Source organism: Nomascus leucogenys, chromosome 9 (assembly GCF_006542625.1).
Source record: "Nomascus leucogenys isolate Asia chromosome 9, Asia_NLE_v1, whole genome shotgun sequence".
In the NCBI taxonomy this organism is placed as follows: Eukaryota; Metazoa; Chordata; class Mammalia; order Primates; family Hylobatidae; genus Nomascus; species Nomascus leucogenys.
In genome coordinates, this window is record NC_044389.1 from 109,351,421 (window position 1) to 109,372,914 (window position 21,494).

Sequence of the window (21,494 nt, forward strand, 5' to 3'; positions counted from 1 at the left end):
CTCTTATGAAAACAGTCTGACTTGGCAGACCCCTGAGAACTACACTTTGAGAACCACTGCTTAGAAGCAAGGATTTGCTAGATCTGGTGAGCCTGGCATACCACCTTTCACAGGGCCCGGCACATAAGACATTGGGAGAGAGCTGCAATGCCTCCCATGCAGAGTGCGCGCTTACCTGCGTGAGATAGAAGACGTGGGTGTGGGGCACTGTGAACAGGGCGTTGACCGCACCCCGGAAGGTATAGATCTGCTGGTGCGGGTCCCCTACAAAGATTTTCCCACATGGCTGAGACAGAACTATGTTCATGATAGCTGTAACCAATGAGAGGAAAAGTGAGAAACCTTGACCTCCACCCCAGGCAGCAAAAAGAAAAGGACAAAAACACTTCCACGAAGCTAAGCCAGGGCACACTGGACCTCACGGTCGCCTTTTCCCGTAGGACAGGCACACTCCATCAAAAGTAGCCATTTTCTAATGGACAAAAGAAACAGTTTCTGGTGCTAGGAATGCAGATTATGTTTTGCCCTGGATGAATTGTTGGAATATAAGAAAACAACACAGTCAAATCTAAAATGAGGCAAAGTGTCTTCTCTAATATTATGGCACTCAAAATTGACCTACAAAGTCAGACTGATAACACTGTCTGTTCTCCCTTAGCCACTTGAGGAATAGACAACACAAGCTTTTCCCTCTCAATGGATGATGTCTTCCCGCCGAGCATGAGTCTAGGTCCCTATCGTCTGTGGATCTACAACTGGGTCCACATGTTAAGAACAACCTAAGCAAAACCTATGGTGACAGAGAAATCTGCTTGGGTGAGGAGAAGGGGCAGCTTGAAATCCTAAGGTAAGTAAGAAGATCCTCTTCTTTATCACAAATAAGAATAATCAACTTAGTTCACACAGGTGTCCTCTTACATAATCATGGCGCTGTTTCTACGTATTTGACACTACTGATGTCCTGAACAGTGTATCACCTGGTGTGCAGTCCTGGGCCTCATCCACAAAGATGGCGTCAAAAGAGGCCAGCAAAGGCTTGCTCAGCTGCCAGAGTTTCAAGTAGCCTAAAATAAGGAGAGACGCAGGAGTTGTAACGCCAGGAAGGCAGTCCCATTTGCCAGTCCCCGCCATCTGGCAGCCACCTACCGTCATGAGTCATCTGGTACGCCTCTTCTGTGCACTCCCCCAGCTTCCGCATGTTATCCCAGAGGCGGCTCGCTTCAAGGACACCATTCTAGGAAGTAAAGCATATGGTAACCCAGAGTTTGAGACCCTGGCAAAGGCAGCACCCTGCAGTCACATTTTCAACTCCCACAGAGCAGTGGAGCCAGGGCATCCTCACGCAAGGGGGACTGCAGGCACCTCCCTAACCTCCTGGATCTCAACAGCCTCTCCACGCCAGAGGGTCTCCAGTGCTGAGACAGGAAGCAGCTGGGCCGTGCCATGCCCGTGACAGGACAGAGGTCATAACAGTTAGGTGAACAAGAAAAGGCCAAATTGTTCTTCTAGATTTATGACTGATTCTTAATTCATAAAAACAATGGCGAATGATTGAAAAGACTTGATAAAAAAAAGAAACAGACTTTCCCACTAGCAAAATCTATTCCATATAACCAATAACCCAAGAAAATCAGAAGAGAGATTCCAGCCTTCAGTTAAGATTAGATTTGAGGTCCAGGAGCCCCAGTGACAGGCTCTTATAAACTGAGGCACGTCGTTCCATGTCTGCCTTCTCTGTTAAATGGGAGGACTATTCTGAGGCTTAAGTGAGATGGTCACCAGTGTCCTTCCCAGGAGAAAATACCCAACAATTCACAGCCATCACCATGGGCCTACAGCCTCACCCTCCCACCTTCAACCTCCTATGACGAGGTCTGAAGAAATGAAAAGAAGAAATAATGCTGTCCCACACTCCCTGTTTCTCCATCCTCAGATCCCTAACACTTCCTGTTCCCCCATCCTCAGATCCCTAACACTTCCCCTGTCCCCCCATCCTCAGATCCCTAACACTTCCCCTATTCCCCCATCCTCAGATCCCTAACACTTCCCGTTCCCCCATCCTCAGATCCCTAACACTTCTCGTTTCCCCATCCTCAGATCCCTAACACTTCTCGTTCCCCCGTCCTCAGATCCCTAACACTTCTCGTTCCCCCGTCCTCAGATCCCTAACACTTCTCGTTCCCCCGTCCTCAGATCCCTAACACTTCCCCTGTTTCCCCATCCTCAGATCCCTAACACTTCCCGTTCCCTCATCCCAACACTTCCCGTTCCCTCATCCTCAGATCCCTAACACTTCAGACACTTAAGACACTCACCAGTTTTTCACTCTGCTCAACCATGACTCTCTGTCCTTGGCTGTTCTTACACCAAATAGGCACGTGATCAATGGTCAGCTCTTCATCAGCCGAGGCAAAGAAGTTTTCTAGAGTCTTACACACGAGCTTGGCTCTTATGAATCCACCCTTCCCTTCAGCAAGGACGGAGTTGACCATGAAGGGTGTTAACTTGAAGAGATTCAACTTCTTCTTTGACTGGTACCTGCAATACCCATCCCAAATGAACAGCACATGGCTCTCCTGGCTCGGTGCTATCGAACGTCCCCTCCATTCTCTCTAACGTCACCAGGAGATAGCTTCAAGTGCCACACACAGGCGAGACCAAATGTTTTAAAGCGAGAAAGTTCTGCATGGTCCATGTCTGCCTGGAAACGGCTTTCAGGACTCACATGTACCAACCCAGAATAGGAACCAGCTTATGGCAGACACTGCTATTCCACCACGAAGCTGGGCTCCAGAAGGTCCCTGGAGGGACACTCGGAGTTCCCTGATGCCTCTACATCCAGGAGACCTGGGGCAAGTGTGCCTCGGCCGAGTCTTCCTCACTCCCTTCCAAGGAAAGCCTACAACTGATCAGGATTTGTGAGACTCTGAACTGTAAGCAAATCATTTTGACTTTCTGTGCCTCAGTTCCATGAGAACACCCCTCTCAGCAAGACAGCATTATATGTAAACAATATATTGCTACAGGATAAAAGTACAAATGGCTAAACCTGTTTTTATTTCCTGCCTGTAAGTGGAGATAACAGCACTACACTCCTCAGGGTCACTGTGTTGTAAGCTCACATGTGATCATCATGGGAAAACAGTAAGACGTGACCGTGCCAGCAGCAACAGTGCCACTAGTGACAGCAGTACTCACTTCCGCCCTATGTGCCCGTAGGCCATGGAATGGAAGGTTTTGCAGATGACGTTGCTGGGGAAGACGCGTTCGGCCTGCTTTGCGATGCTCTTGTTGAACGTCACATACAGAAACCTGCTCTGAGACCACTTCTCTGCATACTTGACCAGGGTTGAGGTCTTCCCAGTGCCTGGGGAAGCCAGGAGGAAAGGAGGTGACCCTCTGACCAGACAAGAAATGCCCAAGGATCCCCAATCAGGCCTTGTCCAGGCTTATCACACCTCTGTCTTGAGAGCAGGACAGTGACAAGTTTTTCAGTGCTGGTAAAAGTAGTGCCACAAAAAGAGCAGCAGATTCGAAGCCGGGTGAAGGTGGGCTGGGATCTCAGCTGGGGCAGGCTCCAGCCAAGGGGCAAAGGACAGGCGGACCCCTTGACCTCATGAGCTTCAGTTTGCTTCTCAGAAATAAGTGGGTATCCCTTAGAGGTAGGGTTCCCGAGGGCAAAAGTGACCCCTCAGGGCAGGAGGGGAGGGTTAGGGAGGGGGAAGACATGTCTCTGGAGAGAGACAGGTCCAGCTTTGAATTCCACCTCCACCATGTATCCACTTATTCAACCCGGGGCAAGGCTGTCTGTGCTTCAGTTTCTTCCTCTATAAAACAAGAATAACTAAGCAACCTTACGGAATGCTCTCAGGATCAGCACCATGCCAGGCACACTGCAGGCATTTAATACATTGTTGTTGTTAGCAGGGTATTTAGCCACAAAAGGAGCAGGAAGGGATTACAGGCAGAAAAAAAATAGCAAATAGCACAAGCAAAGGCTGTGATCAAAGAATAACCAAGTACTTTAGGAGGCTGTAAGTGGATCGGTGTGGCTGACTGAGGCAGGATACTTGTAGATAATATATTTATGAATGTAAGTTAAAAGCGAATCTAAGGCAGGCCCTCTAGACATCACCCTACAAAACTGGGGAGCTCCTGAAATCCTGGGCTGGGGATTAACATGCCCTCCCTCTCCAGAAGCAATCAGCGCCTGAGCAAACATCACAATGCTGGGCTCAATCCCGGGGGCATCTACACCACCGACTAACTGCTGTGAACTACCCGTCTCAACAGGAATTCTGTGGATGTTCATGGAGTGGTCCGGGGAAGCAAGTATTCCTTGGCCAATTGCTTTTGAGATTGATTATTTGATCTGTTATTGAATTATTGGATGACAGATCAGAGCAAAGATGCCCTGGCGGGTAGCGGGAAGGGGATGTAGGGAGAAAAGGCAGAAAACCACCACCTCGTGAACCTGATGTGGGCTCCCTTACCGGCAAAGGCCATAATTTTCACCACCTGGAGAGGTTCCATCTTGTGATTCAGAATCAGCTGTTGCTCATGTGTAAGTTGGATGGTTTTCTTGCTATAATCATTACAAAAGAGAAATAAGAAAAAACAGAAAGACGTGAAAAGTCCAGGAGATAGGCTATCCAAAAACCAAACAGACAAACTGGATAAACAAAAGCTGACCAAGAAAAAGGTCTCCCCTTACGAGAATAAAAATGTTCTAAAGCTAGATTATGATGCTGATGCACAGCTCAGGCAATTTCACTGAATTACACTCTTAGGATGGGTGAATTTTATACAATGCACATTATGCCTCAGTGACGTTGCTAAAGTGAAGCAAAACATCTCCCTCCTTCAGTATGAGTTAGAGTCAAGGACAGAAGACAAAACACACACTGACCCACATATACACATACCCTGGCCAGACAGATAGCTCCTCTTTAACTTTTGTGGCCTGAGTGCAGGAATTCTCCTGAAGATATAGGCAATAGAAAATGTTGTAGTGAATCCTACCAGAAAAAAAAGTAGATTTAGAAAGTTTCAAATTCAAGTCACAATCTGTATCTTATTTTTCCTCAGATGGATTTAAACTCCTTCCCATTTCTAAAAAGAAAATACCTACCACCATTCAATGGAAAAAAGAAAGAAAAGGATTTAAATATATCTATGGCTGGCAAAGCATTCTCAGATAACACAGTCCTGGGAAACGTGTAGTTTCTGTGTGTATCACCAAGAGGAGGAAGAGACCAGGACAGGCTCTTCAGGGAATGAGGGGCACCAGCTGTGACTTTAAGAGACAAACAACCAGAAAAGCTGTAAGGACCAGTGGAAGGCACAGGGAAACACTGCTGTTAGCACTGAGACTCTTGTTTAAATGATACTTACTACACCTGCGGATAAAACACCAGCCTCTTTCTGAGCCTCGGTGGCTCCACTGTCTACTTCTTATGACATGACATTGCTTTAGAAGCATGAACACATTCTATCTTTTATGGTCCCAAGAAAAGGGACTACACTACGGATAACAAGATCCGACTACTAAGGACCTGAAAACAGCAGGCTCCAAGTCACCAAGAGGGACCAAAGATGACAAAGTTCAATCAGCAGAGGCACAGGACATTGTCAGACTCGTCAGACTCAGCTGGCACACACCATTCCAAAGCCTCTCCAAGTCTCCCCTCGACTGTGGGGGAGACCAGGGGGTGAGCTTGGACTCACTCCCCTAACAATCGAGTGCACTGCTCCCCATCCCCAGAGCGAGAAGAGCCCATCTCCAAGCTTCGAGCTCTCCAATGCAACAAATACCTTTAATAATCCAACATTTCAGATGTGATTATATTATCTCCCAGAAAAAACAGGAAGAAACACAGAAACGCAACAAAAATCAACATATATACTGCCACGGACAGAAGTGTGTCCCTTGAAATTCCTGTGTTGAAGCGCTACCCCAGTGTGGTGTGTGGAATAAGGAAGTAGTTAATGTTAGGTGAGAGTACAAGGGCAGGGCCCTGATCCAGAGGGATTGGGGTCCTCCTAAGAGGAGACGCCACAGTGTTCTCTCCACCCTGTGGTGATGCAGCAAGAAGGCAGCCATCAGCAAACTCTTGGACATTTCTGGGGAATCCTGTCCCCTCCTGGTACCTTGCCACTGATACCTGGGCACCACTCACTCCCCTGGTGCCACTAGCCACCTTCCTCTCGGGGCTTGCAACTTCCAGGGGCCAGTCTCCCTGGAGAAGGGACCCCCCTCCCCCGCTCCCCCTACGGTTTCTGCTTCTCCAGGATGGCTGCACAGTAGATCTACCTGTCCCTATCACTCCAGCTCATGGACAAGGCCCTCCCCAGCTGCCCAGCACACCCTGAGTTTTATTCTACTTTTTTTTTTTTTTTTTTTTTTTAAGACAGAGCCTCACTCTGTCGCCCAGGCTGGAGTACAGTGGCATGATCTCGGCTCACTGCAGCCTCTGCCTCCTGGGTTCAAGTAATTTTCGTGCCTCAGCCTCCCAAGGAGCTGGGATTAGAGACATGCACCACCAAAAATTTCTGGCTAATTTTTATTTTTAATAGAGACGGGGTTTCTCCTTGTTGGCCCGGCTGGTCTCCAGCTCCTGGCCTCAAGCAAACTGCCCACCTCGTCTCCCAAAGTGCTGGATTACAGGTGTGAGCCACCAAGCCTGGCCTTATTCTACCTTCTAATCGGGGCCTATAAGATCCCTCAACTGCCCCTGTCCATCCTTCACAATCTTGTGTTCCCTCCCACCCTTGCCACACTGCACTTTTTCTCTTCCTCACATGTCCCAAATTCATTATTCCCATCTTCAGGCCCTTAAGCCATCTATACCTTCTCTCAACTGCTCTCCCCAGAGCTGTGAAATGGTGGCTCCTCCTCCACACTCAGGTTTCACTCAGACAAAACCTGCTCAGAGAAGCTTTTTCCACCCCTCTAAAGCAGCATTCCCCCCATAGCTCTCTGTTCTATTTTCTCTGCAATGCTCATTACTCACTAAAATGCCATTTCACATATTTACTTACATAGGACCTGTCTTCCCTCACTAGATCAGGAATCTCCTCTAACTCCTCTAAGCCGGTCACAGTGGACCGGCTCGTGGACAACTATCGGACACGCACAGGTGTTCAGCGTTTGTCAAACGCACACAACCCCCCAGGCACTCCCCACCCTGCCGAGGAAACCATCGGGGCCCCTGTGAATCAGCAGTCCACACGCGACAGCCTCTCCCACATGGAGGATAAAGTGGACGAGTCTTTTCCATCCCACAAGTGAGATACGGAGGAAGCAGAGCCTAACATTTTCCTAGGAAGCGAGGCCACAGGTGAATAAGGAAGGCTTCTCTTGGCAAGGGGCTTCCCCTAAGGCTGCAGGACCCATGATGCTAAAATCAGGCTTGGTGGTATCTCGCAGCTGCTCAGAACTGCACGTTCATAAGACGCTCTTACCAGCCTTTCCACATCAAACTCTCAGCCCCTGGCTCCTGCAGAAGATGACACTGAGGTGGAGCAGGTGGGTCCCACAGCCTGCCACGTGCTAACACTGCTAAGTGGCAGGGCTGGACCTACTGCCGCGTCTGAGCCTCTCCCATTATCACGGCATCCCCTCCCCTCCTCCCGGGGCATTACCTATTGCTGATGTTAATCCCCTTCTCCCTCATGGCATAGAGAAGCACGGCTATGCAGTACAGGGTCTCGGTGACATCTGGCATGGTCACCGTGGAGCTGGGTCTCCGGAGGCAGAAGAGCAGTCGCTGGATGTCATTCACACTACTGGAGAGGAGCACCACAGCTGCCACCAGGGCCCAGACGTTGACACCCTGCAAGCCAGGTGCACAGGGAGGGAGGGACAGCCCACAGGCCATGATTAATACGAATCACAGCAGGAGGGAGTCAGAAAAGCCGAGCCGGGGGTCCAGCTGCTGGCTACAGACTGTCTGGACTGAATCCAAACTTTCCAAGTGGTATTTGGGAAACAGGCGAACCCTTCTGTTCACCCCAGACTCCTCATCACTTTTGGATTTGAGATCTTAGTTTTTCTTTAATTAAATAACATGGATGAAGTATCTAACATAGAACCTTGGATAGAGAGACAGTCTAAAAATATGAGCTCCCTGTCATCTCCCCACCCTATTCTCCAGGCCACGGGGGCTCTCAGGCCCATATGTGCTTGGCAGGGCCAGAGCAAAACGGCCAGCAGGTGGCGCCCACCCAAGAGGCACGAGAGACGCAGACACAGGAGAGGGCCGCACGCAGGCTCTGGGGGAAATAAAATCTGGCAATTCTCCAGCATGACGGTGTTAACTTGCTATTTATTATTAGTAATAACTGTTCACGGTAAGTTAAATAAATACGAAATTATGGAAAGTTTATTTTGTGAAGACAGCATGCTCCTCTTAGCAATGTCTCCGTAAATGTTCACTTACTTACACAGAAACAGTCAATAGTGGACACAGATCTTCAACTTTTTTTTTTTTTTTTGAGACGAAGTCTCACTCTGTCACACAGGCTAGAGTGCAGTGGCACGATCTCAGCTCACCGCAACCTCCGCTTGCCAGGTTCAAGCAATTTTTCTTGTCTCAGCCTCCAGAGTAGCCAGGACTACAGGCACATGCCACCATGCTCAGCTAATTTTTGTATTTTTGGTAGAGACAGGGTTTCACCATGTTGGCCAGGCTGGTCTCGAACTCCTGACCTCAGGTGATCCACCCGCCTTGGCCTCCCAAAGTGCTGGAATAACAGGCGTGAGCCACCACACCCAGCCTTTACCACTCTTAAGTTACTACACGTCTCTGTGTTAAAGAACGTATTCCAAGAAAGGAACGTCCCATCCCCTCTCACTTCAACCATCCTGTGAAAGAAGACCCACTTCACCACCATCAGCCACCATCTTCTTCAAGAGAAAGAGAAATGCAGTTGCCTGGGTTCCCAGCCCTCTGTGGCCAGCAAAACACACACAGAGGTTGCACGCAGCTTCGAAGATAAAATCTGGGAACCCCTGAACTGGAAAAGGAGCAACAGGGCTGAGATTCAAGGAGACTGAGGGTTATTTCCAGCTTCCCATTACCTCATTGTGTGACTATAGCAAGACCCTTAATTTTTCTGTCCCTTTCAAATAAGCCAACTTGTCGATAATAGCGTGGGCTGTCTTGTAAAGAAATCCTATTATTAAAAGTGTTCAGAGGCTAGATGACCACTTTTCAGAAATATTTCAGAGAGGATTCCTCAACCAAATGGGAAATCAGACTAAATGATTTTTTAAAATTTCCTCTAAATCTAAGACTCTATAATTATATGGCCTTTTATTTCTCCACTGGGGACAATGACAACATGAATGCTTCGAAGCATTCAGAGATTACATACAGATATTAAAAATAAATATAAAGTCACCCTCAATTGAACTGAATCACCAGTACACTTTCCTCCAGTGAAATAAGATGCCGCCTTCTCCCGCAGCCTCCAGACCTACCCCGGCAGCAGCGTAGAGGTCGGGGAGGTGTTGCCGCATACATGCCTCAGCCTCAGGGAGGAGGGGGTGGTCCCTCAGACTCCACAGCACCCTCTCGGGATCCACACTCGGGGAGCACTTAGTGGTGGCTGTGTATCTGTAAGACATTCACGGGAGAGGCCATGAGTAGGGTGACCATAAGCACTGATGTACAAGGAAGACTTCAAAGACGCCTTCCTTACAGCACAGGCAAAGCTCACCGTATGAGGTTCAGCACACACAGGTCTGACTCCTTTTCTATGCCACAGTTAGACAGGATGCCGTCCACTTTGCTGACAGCTTGCTCTTCATTCATCAGGTATCGATGGTACAGCTTCTTCCAAGGAATGAACTATGCAGTTAAAAAACAAAATAACATGATGCAAAGGCCATTAGAAAGCAGATTAATAAGGCAGGCAGATCACCTGAGGTCAGGAGTTTGAGACCAGCCTGGCCAACATGGCAAAGCCCCATCTCTACTGAAAAAAAATACAAAAATTAGCCAGGCATGGTGGCACACACCTGTAGTCCCAGCTACTCAGGAAGCTGAGGCAGGAGAATAACTTGAACCTGGGAGGCGGAGGTTGCAGTGAGCCGAGATCAAGCCACCACAGTGCACGCTAGCCTGGGTGACAGAGTGAGACTCCATCTCAAAAAAAAAAAAAAAAAAAAAATAGAAAGAAAAAAAGCAGATTAAGCCACAAACACACAGATAACCTTTCACCAGTGAAAAGCAATCACAGCTCACAATTCAAAAGCCAGGAAAATCAGGCAGAAATGTTACACACATTTTTGTTGGAAACTAGGAGAACTGGGTCTTGGTCTTGGTTCTAACACTAACTTGTTATAGAATCTGGGAAAAGCTATAGCTTCAGTTTCCCTATCTGAAACATTAGTACACACAGCTCAGGGTTTCAATGGGAACAAAATAATATGAGAGCTGTGGCTATACTACTATCAGACAAAACAGACTTTAAGTCAATTTTTTCTGTTAAATACCGTTAAAAGAGACAAAGGACATAACGATAAAAAGGTCAATTCACCAAGAAGATATAATAACTATAAATATATATGCACCAAACATTAGAGCTCCTAAATATAGGAAACAACCCCTGACAGAACTGAAGATAGAAACAAACAGCAACACAATAATAGGAGATTTCAACACCGCCATTTCAATGATGGATGGAACAACCAGACAGAAGATAAATCAGGAAACAGAGGATCTGAACAGCACTATGGACTAAGTGGGCTGAACGAACATATACAGAATACTCCACCCAACAACAGCAAAATATACATTCCTCTCAAGGGCACATGAAACATTCTCCAGGACAGATCACCTGTTAGGCCACAAAACAAGTTTCAACAAACTTAAAAACCACTTAAGTTATTATACAAAGTATCTTTTTAAATCACAATGGAATGTAACCAGAAATCAATAGCAGAAGGGAAACTGAAAAATCCACAAATATATGGATATTAAACAACATATCCTTGGCCAGGCACAATGGTTTATGCCTGTAATCCCTGCACTTTGGGAAGCTGAGACAGGCAGATCACTTGAGGCCAGGAGTTTGAGACCATCCTGGACTACAAGGTGAAACCCCATCTCTCCTAAAAATACAAAAGTTAGCCAGGTATGGTGGCGCATGTCGGTAATCCCAGCTACTTGGGGGGCTGAGGCACAAGAATCACTTGAACTCGGGAAGTGGAGGTTGCAGTGAGCTAAAATCGAGCCACTGCACTCCAGCCTGGGTGACAGAGCAAGACTCTGTCTCAAAAACAAAAAAACAAAAAAAAAAACACATTCTTAAAACAACCAATGGGTCAAAGAAGAAATCACAAAGAAAATTAGAAAATATCTTGAGACAAATGAAAATGAAAACATAACATACCAAAACTTATGAAATGCAATGAATGCTGTTGTACTTTTAAGAGAAGAGGTTTATAGCTATAAATGCTTACATTAAAACAAACAAACAAACAAAAAACGGGCCAGACGTGGTGGCTCACGCCTGTAGTCCCAGCACTTGGGAGGCCGATGGCAGGCAGATCACTTGAAGTTAGGAGTTCCAGAGACCAGCCTGGCCAACATGGTAAAACCCCGTCTCTACTGAAAATGCAAAAATTAGCCTGGTGTGGTGGCGCACGCCTGTAATCCCAGCTACTGAGGAGGCTGAGGCAGGAGAATCACTTGAACCAGGGAGGCAGAGGTTGCAGTGAGTCAAGATCATGCCACGGCACTCCAGCATGGGCAATAGTTCTCTGTCTCAAAAAAAAAAAAAAGTCAAGGGAGATATGAGGAACCCTCCAGGTGGGGTGGGGGGAGGATGAAAGCAACCCAAGGAGGAGAAGGAATGTGCAGTCTGTGGTCAGGGCACAGCAGATGAGCTGTAGCCGGAACACAGGGAAGCTGTGTTGAGTGGAAGTGAGCAAAGAGGCTAAAGTCATAGGGTGGGGCAGACACGGAAGGCCTTAAATGCCTCTAAGGAGTTTGAATGTCTTCTGAAGGCAAATGGAAACCATTTCTGAAAAGATCCTCTGATTAGAAGCGTGCATTAAGCAAAGCTACGTGCTTTTAGAGGAAACATCTCCCGACTCCAGCACTCACTCACCAGCGGGTCACTGATGATCTCCCTCCACAGGTGGCACACCAAGCTCAGGTTCCAATAGAGGTCTTCCACCGGGAGGAAGGCAAACACGTGCCTCAAGACCTCACTAGGCAGGCTGCAAATGTGGCTCAGTGCTTCCTGGCAGGGCAAGGTCCCAAGAAGCCCATAGTATGAGTCAGGAATGGGATCAGGACCCATGTCCCCAGCATCTTGGTCGGTTTCTCCAGACTCCGCAGAGAGCCGAGACGTACTGTCCTCTGCTTCTTGCCTGGCCTCCCTAGGCCTTGTGCACGGCACAGACAAATGGTGCCGCGGAGCTTTCTTAGAAACTCCATCCCACCGGCTGGTCCCCGTATCCTGGTTACTCTCTTCCTCAGAGGACCGAGACCGCTTCCTGGAGGGCGGGGCAGACCCTGATGAGCCCAGCCATGCTTCTCCACTGCCTTCCTGAGGCAGTGCACAGCTGCTCTCTGCAGGAAAGATCATGTCACCCTCAGAGTCCTGACAGCTGTCCTGGCCAAGAGAATTGCTTTTGGCCATGTCATTGGTGCACGGCCGCCTGCCTGCTAGGAAGAACTCAGGGATGCATCTTTGACGTCCCTGACCTGTAGAGAGAACCCAAACAGGATGGACAAGAAATGAACGATGACTGTTGACCTGCTGTTAATGCATATAAGACACACTAATTTTCAATTATCTACATTAATAGAGGAAAGAGATAAAAACACATTTATGGGCCAGCTGATTATGTAAATAGCTAATCCAAAAGATATTTATATTTGGCTCTATCATATAACCAGACACACATTTGCAAAGAGACAGAGACCAGTCTGCACACGGTGTGATGGCCAGTAATACTCCCTGCAGTAAATACAAGTACAGAGAAACAGGCTGCACAGGGAACATACGAATGGACAAAAAGGAGGTGACTGCTCACAACCACACCGCCACTCACAAAGTGCCCTGCTCCCACTCACTCTACAACAGGAAGCCTACATGTGCTTAAGCAGAAATTCACATGCTTGGGGTTATCAGGATTCTGAAAATCTCACTCTTTTCATTTGACAGTGCTAAAACTTTTATTTTTATTTCTTTTTTATTTATGTATTTATTTTTGAGATGGAATCCCACTCTGTCGCCCAGGCTGGAGTGCAGTGGCGTGATCTTGGCTCACTGCAACCCCCACCTCCCAGGTTCAAGCGATTCTCCTGCCTCAGCCTCCCAAGTAGCTGGGACTACAGGCGTACACCACCACGCCTGGCTAATTTTTGTATTTTAGTAGAGATGGGGTTTCGCCATGTTGGCCAGGCTGGCCTAGAACTCCTGACCTCAAGTAATCCACTCACCTCGGCCTCCCAAAGTGCTGGGATTACAGGCATGAGCCACTGTGCCCAGCTTTTATTTGTATTTCTTCCTGTGAAGGTGACACATTAATTTATTTTAAAATAAAAAGGCGGGACTCAGAATTCTCTTTGTAGTGTTAGAGTGGTACCTAATCTCTTCTACATGTTTGTTCAGTGAGCATTTACTAAGCACCAATGATTCTGAGACAAATGTAAAGTGAAAAACCTCACAAGACTTTTCAGAAACATAGGGAACATTTTAAAACTCCTAAAAATTATTTTTAAATGCCAAAGAAGTAAACACTTTATCAGTAATACATAGTTCCTTTCTAAATGGCTGTAACCAAAATATTCACTTTGGAAGAGAATGGACTGAAACTCGGTTTGGCCTTTAACAAAATTTATGAAACTGAAACAGATATTTTTCTATATTAGTAAAAAAAAAAAGAAGAAAAAAAAAACTATTAGAACTATTAACTGTTTCCTGGGCAATCGGATAGAAACCCAGAGTTTTGACATCACTATTACTATAGGTTAAATCCACATGATCAGGGTTAAATCCTAGTATTTTCTTTTTTAAAAAATATTATTATTATTATTTTAAATAGAGACGGGGTCTCATTATGTTGCCCAGGCTGGTCTGGCACTTCTGGGCTCAAGCAATTCTCCCACTTCAACCTCCCAAAGTGCTGGGATTACAAATAAGGCATTAGCTACTGCTCCCAGCCAAATCCTGGTATCTTCCAACTGTTAAATCCAGTCACACCCACAGTCACTGAGACCTTACCACCTGGTCAGGGCCACCTCACAAGTCCTTGTCAGTAAAGAACTCAAAATAGAGAAGAAACAGACTTCTACATACGGAACAAACTCAGTATCAGACAGGATATAAGTAAGTTTCAAACTGCCTCATACCGTTGGTTATAGTAGTTCCCACAGCAGGAAACATACAATAATTAAAGACAACCAGGCTGGGAGAGGTGGCTTGCACCTATAATCCTGGCAGCTTGACAGGCGGAAGCAGGTGGGTCTCTTGAGCCCAGGAGTTTGAGACCAGCCTGGGCAACATAGCAAAACCCTGTCTCTACAAAAAAATACAAAAATTAGCTGGGCATGGTGGCACGTGCCTGTAAGTCCCAGCTACTTGGGAGGCTGAGGTGGGAGGCAGAGGCTGCAGGGAGCTGAAATGGTGCCACTGCACTCCTGGATGACAGAGCAAGACCCTGCCTCAAAAAAAAAAAAAAAAAAAAAAGACAACCAGATAATATTTGAGTTGAATTCTGAAATTAGTTGTATCAAAGGGAAATAAGGCAATCTAGATTTATTAACTAAAGTGGGAATTCATTTGGTACATGGAGGGACATTCCAGTTGATTTAGCAGAGACAAAATCTGAAGTCAAGGAGCAGGGTTACTGTAGTAGTCCAGGTACTAGGTGACAAAGAACTCAGGATGAAGGAACATTTTGGAGGAAAAATAATGACACATGGACATAGTGACAGATTGGACAGAGAAGATGACGAGTCAACTAATCTCAGTGTTTCTGGATTGGAGTAAGAGTGACACTGGCCCATGTCTTCTATCACTTTTTAATTACACAAGCTAATAGGATTCATTCCATCACACTTGTCCGCAGCTTTTATGAGCTATGGTAATAGGATAGAATTTTCATGGAAAACTCAGTGGGGTGCGGTGGCTCACACCTGTAATCCCAGCACTTTGGGAGGCCGAGGCGGGTGGATCACCTGAGGTCAGGAGTTCGAGACCAGCCTGACCAACATGGAGAAACCCCATCTCTACTAAAAAAACAAAATTAGCTGGGGGTGGTGGCACGCACCTGTAATCCCAGCTACTCAAGAGGCTGTGGCAGGAGAATCACTTGAACCCAGAAGGCAGAGGTTGCAGTGAGCCGAGATTGCACCATTGCACTCCAGCCTGGGCAACAAGATTGAAACTCCGTCTCAAAAAAAAAAAATTTTTTTTCATGGAAAACTCACAATAAAAAAAGTGTCAAGCTATTGCATGAAGACTACAAAGTCACAGCAGCAACATTTACAAATACTTTTAAACTAGGAGATATTCAAAGGACCCACACACTACAGGTTTTGAAATGCAAGAGTTTTAGAGGAAACATACCCCAACTCCCTCTTTTTGTTCTGGGTTTAGGATAGAGACCATGGTTCGGATCTCTGTTTGTCCATCTTTGACCGAAGGGCTGGGTCACAGCCAAGTGACTCCGAGCCAAATGCTGGCAGTCAATGGCAGTAAGATGCTTCCGCTTAAACCGTCTCACTGTTTCGTAACAGCAGGTAGAAGAAAGGGGATATTCATTAGTTATCGCTGATTCTACAAGCTAGCCAGCACATTATACTCAAGTTTCTGCATAGTGACATGATTTTGTCAACACCCCAGCCAACCCTTCCTCCCTCCCCTTGACCCCCAACTTTGTCCTTTCAGTTTCTTAGCATTTTTCTTCCTTAGAATTAAAGAATCCTAAGTGACATTTTAAGATCCTAAGATTTTTTTTTCTACTTATACTTTCTAGAAGCCTTGGTCATGAAATGCTCATTTAAGAAAAAGTTGTGGCTGGGCGCGCTGGCTCACACCTGTAATCCCAGAACTTTGGGAGGCGGAGGTGGGTGGATCACTTGAGGCCAGGAGCTGGAGATCGGCCTGGCCAACATGGCAAAACCCTGTCTCTACTAAAAATACAAAAATTAGCTGGGCGTGGTGGTGCAGGCCTGCAATCCCAGCTACTCAGGAGACTGAGGCAAGACAATCGCTTGAACCCAGGAGGTGGAGGTTGCAGTGAGCCGAGATCACATCACTGCACTCCAATCTGGGCGACACAGCAAAAAAAGAAGTTGTCATTAGTGGGTATACTGAGGTTTGGCATCTTTTCTTTAACTTTATCCAGGCCATTTCTATAATAATCAAAAGTATTTAAGAATCAGCTGTATATTTTTTTAAATAACAAAAAACTTTTATAACTTTCTTTGTTAGGTGGTTAAAATTTTTTAAATTGTAGTAAAAAGCACATAACATGAAAAGCACATAACTAGAAGCAAAACATCGTGATAATAAAACAGGCTGCAATTTCCTTGAGAGAAGGACCAAAGGGCACACACCTCTCAGCCCCCCGAGCACCTCGGGATTGAGAACCGACTTGAAAGGACAGGAGCGACTCCCCCAGCCCCCAAATGGAAGAGAAGCCAGTTCCTTTTCAGGACCTTTAGAGGAGAAAACATCATATCTTCCCTTAGCAAAACACTACAGCAGCAATTGCGCCTAGAATTTTGTTTCAACGGTACTGAAATACTTAGTTTTGTATTACTCATCTTCTTTCAGGTAATTCTTGTCCATGCGTAACCAAGATTCTCCATGCTTCTGCATCTGTTACTGCATGTAAGATCTAGCTACCTCCTATGGCATTAAACACTAAAATATAAAGATACACTTCTTAAAAAATAAGAATTAGGCCAGGCGCGGTGGCTCATGCCTGTAATCCCAGCACTTTGAGAGGCCAAGGTGGGTGGATCACTTAGAGTTCAAGACCAGCCTGGCAACATGGTGAAACCCCATCTCTACTAAAAATATAAAAATCAGCCAGGTGTGGTGGCGGGCACCTGTAACCCCAGCTACTCGGGAGGCTGAGGCCCAAGAATCACTTGAACCCGGGAGGTGGAGGTTGCTGTGAGCCAAGATTGTGCCACTGCACTCCAGCCTGGGCAATGGAGAGAGATTGTGTCTCAAAAAAAAAAAAAAGTGCGGTTCTAGGAAGTGATAAGGTCACGAGGGTGGAGTCCCCACAAATGGGATTAGTGCCCTTATAAGAGAGGTCTCAGAGAGCTCCCTTACTCCTGCCACCATGTGAGGACACAAAGAGAAGGTGCCGTCTATGAACCAGGAAGTGGCCCTTACCAGACACCAAATCTGCTGGCCCCTCGATCTTAGACTTCCAGCCTCCAGATCTGTGAGAGAGAGACTTCTGCTTATAAGGGGCCCAGTTATGGTATTTTGTTATACCAGCCCGAATGGACTGAGGCAGCACACGTTCTGTGAATACTGAGTGGGTCAAGGAGGGTGAGGAGCAGGGAGAATTTGGTTGGGAGGTCCAGGAGCCTACACTCTAATCCCCAGGAATATGCTGTAGAACTGCTCCCACAGGGAGACATCCCTGGTACCTCACAACAGACTGATGACAGAACATCAAAAATGTTCAGTCCCAAAGGGAACTGCTTTGGAAAAGGTAATATGAACAGGATAGATTTTTATTTATGTATTTATCTCAGAAAACACATCTGAATCCAAAATGCTTGTTGCGAAGATTAAGTGTTTGCAGAAATCTAACAAAGACACAGGAGTAACAGAAAGCACTAATGGGAGTGTTGGAACACTGTGTTCTGCTTCAAGGGAGTTCCGGTATATTCCAGTATGTTCTGACATGAAGCCACCCTGGGAGGAACTGAGGTTCCGCACCGGGGGAGGGGCGCTTAGACTGGCGATCTGGCCTCTGTGCACTAAGATAAGTAACCTATATCATATATCTGGAATGGCGTTACTAGCCATAGTTTGGCTGGCGGGAGAGCTGGTACTTTTATTGAATTTTTATTAACACTTTTATTGGATTCCCCACCCCTTGGACTTATTGGATATATGTATCAAAAACAACTTTTCTAATGTCAGCTGGAGGTCAGGAAAACTAAACTCTATCTCTGGTCTCAGAGACAGGTGCTGTGATGCTCTGAACTGGGAGCCAGGAGCCCTGTGTCCACCTCCTCCGCAAGAGCCCTGTGTCCACCTTCTCCGCAAGGGCCCTGTGTCCACCTCCTCTCCAATTACATGCATTACACCTAATGTTCCCTTAAAGCCCCTCCGAGGCTGTGGGGTGCAGGAGAAGACCCACACTTGGCAGGTATATTCATAGCCAAAGCCTTGCTTATGAAAGCGAGGATTATAATAAACTGCCATGCTGAATTCAGAGAATGAGACAATATATATGTAAGTACTCAAGCCACCCACATTGAGGGTGACAACACCTATCTCTAAATCTATGTCAACACCTAGCAACAGAAACGTCAGAAGAAATATGTGACTACCACACCAATCTGAGTGTCTCCTAAGGCACGTCAGTTTTAATAGCGTTAATGTTCTTGCTAAATGGTTAAAAATAAAACCAAAACACTACACTAGAATTCTAATCACCCTTCTATTCTTATTAATATACCTTTTTAAAAAGCAGTTCAAAAATAACTTTATCAAAATAAAAATGCTCAAATGCTACTTCTTCCATAAAAATCCTCCTTCCCTGAGTCACGCAAAGCTCATGGTATGCCTCCCTCCCTACATAGCAAGTGCACTTTACACCTTCTGTAAAGGGCATTTACTGTTAGAAGCTGCTTGTGATTCTTTAGGGAATGAAGTTATCTGTGGTGAATGACCACAGATAAAGGGAAGCTGTGTCTAAACCAGGGGTTCTTGTGGGTGCAGAGAGATTAGAATCACTTATGGGGCTTTGCAAACTCCACAAGGACCCCAGAGTTGTTGAAATTGGTCTCCTACACACCAAATACGGCATCTGTGCTCCCACCCTTGGACACTCTCTTCCACAATGACCAACAGAAATGTGTTAGAGCCCTCAGGTGTCAGGGTAGAAAAACCAGAATGTACACAAACCATTTTGTCACACGAATATTCCCCAGGCCTAAGTAAGCTCATTCCCACACTGCCTTTTCTGTGACAACTTTCTAACAGTGTGACTTCTCTGCCCTCCACCCCAGAGGTCTCCATTCTAGGACCCACCTCTCTTTGCTAACCCTCAGCTTTTAGCCCTACCTCAGCAATTCCTGGCCTTTGCTGACTTTGAAGTGGTCAGATCTGGAGTTTAGCCCTCCACCACCCCTCAAATCTCTTCACTTTGATGACCGTCTATCCCCTCCCAGCCCACTCTGACCCACTCCACGCCCTGGTGAGGTCCCCTGATGGAGATGAGACCCTTATCAGTCTCCCCGAACAAGTCCTTACAAGAACTCTGCTACTGGGAACTAAAAGGAAGGGACCACATCTATCCCCTCATTCCTCAAAGAGCACAACGGGGAAACAAGAGACACTCCCGCACTTGCGGAGTGAGAACTGCGTGTCTGCCACTCCTCCCCTATGTTTTCATTTGCCTGGCTTCTTTTTTTAATCTTCTTTATTGAAAACAACTTACAAAACAAGTCACAGAAAGTGAAACTGTGTTTCAGGTTTTGCTGCAAAGAACGTTGTTGCTCTTCTCCCTGAGCACACAGCTGGGCTATACTTCCCAGTCCTGCGTGCAGGTGGATGGCGCCTTACGGCTGGGTGCCAGCTAATGCAATGGAACAGCAGCAGCACACGCCTCTTCCAGACCTGCCCTCCACTCTTCTCCTCTTCCCCTTAACTGGGAAGCTGATTCCCAGGACATCCTTAGAAGCCGGGTGTTCAAAATAGAGGAGCCTCCAGCAGCCTCAATCCTCCGACTACTGCTTTAAAAAGAACCCTCCCCACACCTACACACACAAACTCTGACCACCACCATGACCTGCAGCCTCCTTAGATTGTTATGGGATTGAAAAATAAACTTCTATTGTGAGGCCATTACATGTCTGGATCTATTTGTCACTGCAGCAAAGCTTACCCTAACCATTCAGGATCATTTGAAATGGATACCAAATAATTTCCTTTCTTCTTCTACCTTTACTAATCAGAATTCATACCAAAAAGTCCTTAAAAACTTATAGGTTACAGACCTAAATGGACAAGACGAAGACAATAAGTACCCAGAATTCCTGGAAGGAAACATTATTATTAAATAATTGCTTTTATTTTTTTTTAAATCAAGTTGACTTTCTAGTACAAGGTACCTGACTAGAGAAACCGCTATAATACCATACCCAACTTTAACAAAGATCCACAGAGGGCAGTTTTGCTAATCTGGATAATTTCGGAGTCAGCTAACCGCCCTGGTCAGTTTCCCACATCCCTCTTACTTTCAGGGTGCTCTGCGAAGATCAGCAAGTGGGCACTTGTCCTCTGGCATCTCCTGTGGAGATGGCCCAGGGCCCCTGCGCAATGTAGCCCATTATCACAATGACTCAGGCACTTGACAGGTCCAATGGCAGCCTGCGAAATGGGAATAGCCCAATTTCAACAGTTAACTGTGTTATCTCTCAACTCCAGCACCATGAAAGTATTCACTCAAGCCAGGAAGCACTTCGCAGGGATAAAACCGCCCAGTACAGTCGAGATACTTGTAACAATTCTTTGTGTAAATGTGCATTTAACATGTGTCTTATACAAATCATTGTTTTTAATTGCATTGTATTACATATTATATTAATAACAATTATTTGTATAAGTCTGTATTTAATAAGTCTTCCATCCCAGACTAAAAGCTCTCTGTTCTAGTGGGAAGGGGTAGAGAGGTACTTACACCCAGCATGTAACACATATTGCTTCATAAACAATTGCTGATTAAACGAACAAATGCACAGCTGCAGCACTTCTTCTAAAGTGTGGGCTGTCTTCCTTGGCTTTGAAGCTCTCAACTATCCGACAGCTCCTAAGTGCTTTACAGCTTTTGCAGTTCTTTCCTATATTCTGGTTTGACCATCAAAGCAATCCTACAATTGTGCCATGATTAAGCTGGGGCTCAGAGAGGGCTCGCCTGAAGTCACCTCGTAGTTCATGAGTGACGGAGCCAACACAAGAACCCGGGTTTCTGACTCCCCTAGTCCAGTGCACTTCCTACTGTGGTATTCTTCTCTCTGTATCTAGAAACCTTGAAAGCAGCTTCTGAAAACCTCAAGTTTAATTTCCATATTACATTTTTTTAAATCATTGTGAAATGTCAGAACCAAAGAAATTGAGAAGTATTTGGAAAACATAACTATAAGGAAAATACCACTAAATGCTGTAGACCCGAAATGGAAAAACTTCAAAATATTGTGTCCCCATTAGCTCTAAAAGAAACGAATGCAGAAAGCAAGCAAAACAGAGCTCCAGCTCCTTTCCCA

General features: G+C 46.1%; 1 protein-coding gene across 2 annotated transcripts in view; it reads right to left on the reverse strand.

Annotated features, from left to right (window-relative positions):
* FBH1 (F-box DNA helicase 1) overlaps positions 1-21,494 on the reverse strand; it is a 43,334-nt gene that overhangs the window by 17,854 nt on the left and 3,986 nt on the right. The window contains exons 2-13 of one of the 2 annotated variants that reach the window (XM_003257605.4): positions 15,595-15,750; positions 12,121-12,722; positions 9,724-9,854; positions 9,485-9,620; positions 7,645-7,835; positions 4,926-5,018; positions 4,494-4,585; positions 3,199-3,367; positions 2,316-2,538; positions 1,147-1,234; positions 978-1,064; positions 176-312 (exon numbers count right to left, since the gene is read on the reverse strand). In XM_003257605.4, coding sequence (XP_003257653.1) covers positions 176-312; positions 978-1,064; positions 1,147-1,234; positions 2,316-2,538; positions 3,199-3,367; positions 4,494-4,585; positions 4,926-5,018; positions 7,645-7,835; positions 9,485-9,620; positions 9,724-9,854; positions 12,121-12,722; positions 15,595-15,750 — 2,105 coding nt within the window. The remainder of the gene's footprint in view (positions 1-175; positions 313-977; positions 1,065-1,146; positions 1,235-2,315; positions 2,539-3,198; positions 3,368-4,493; positions 4,586-4,925; positions 5,019-7,644; positions 7,836-9,484; positions 9,621-9,723; positions 9,855-12,120; positions 12,723-15,594; positions 15,751-21,494) is intronic. The other variant, XM_030819349.1, reaches the window with a different exon arrangement.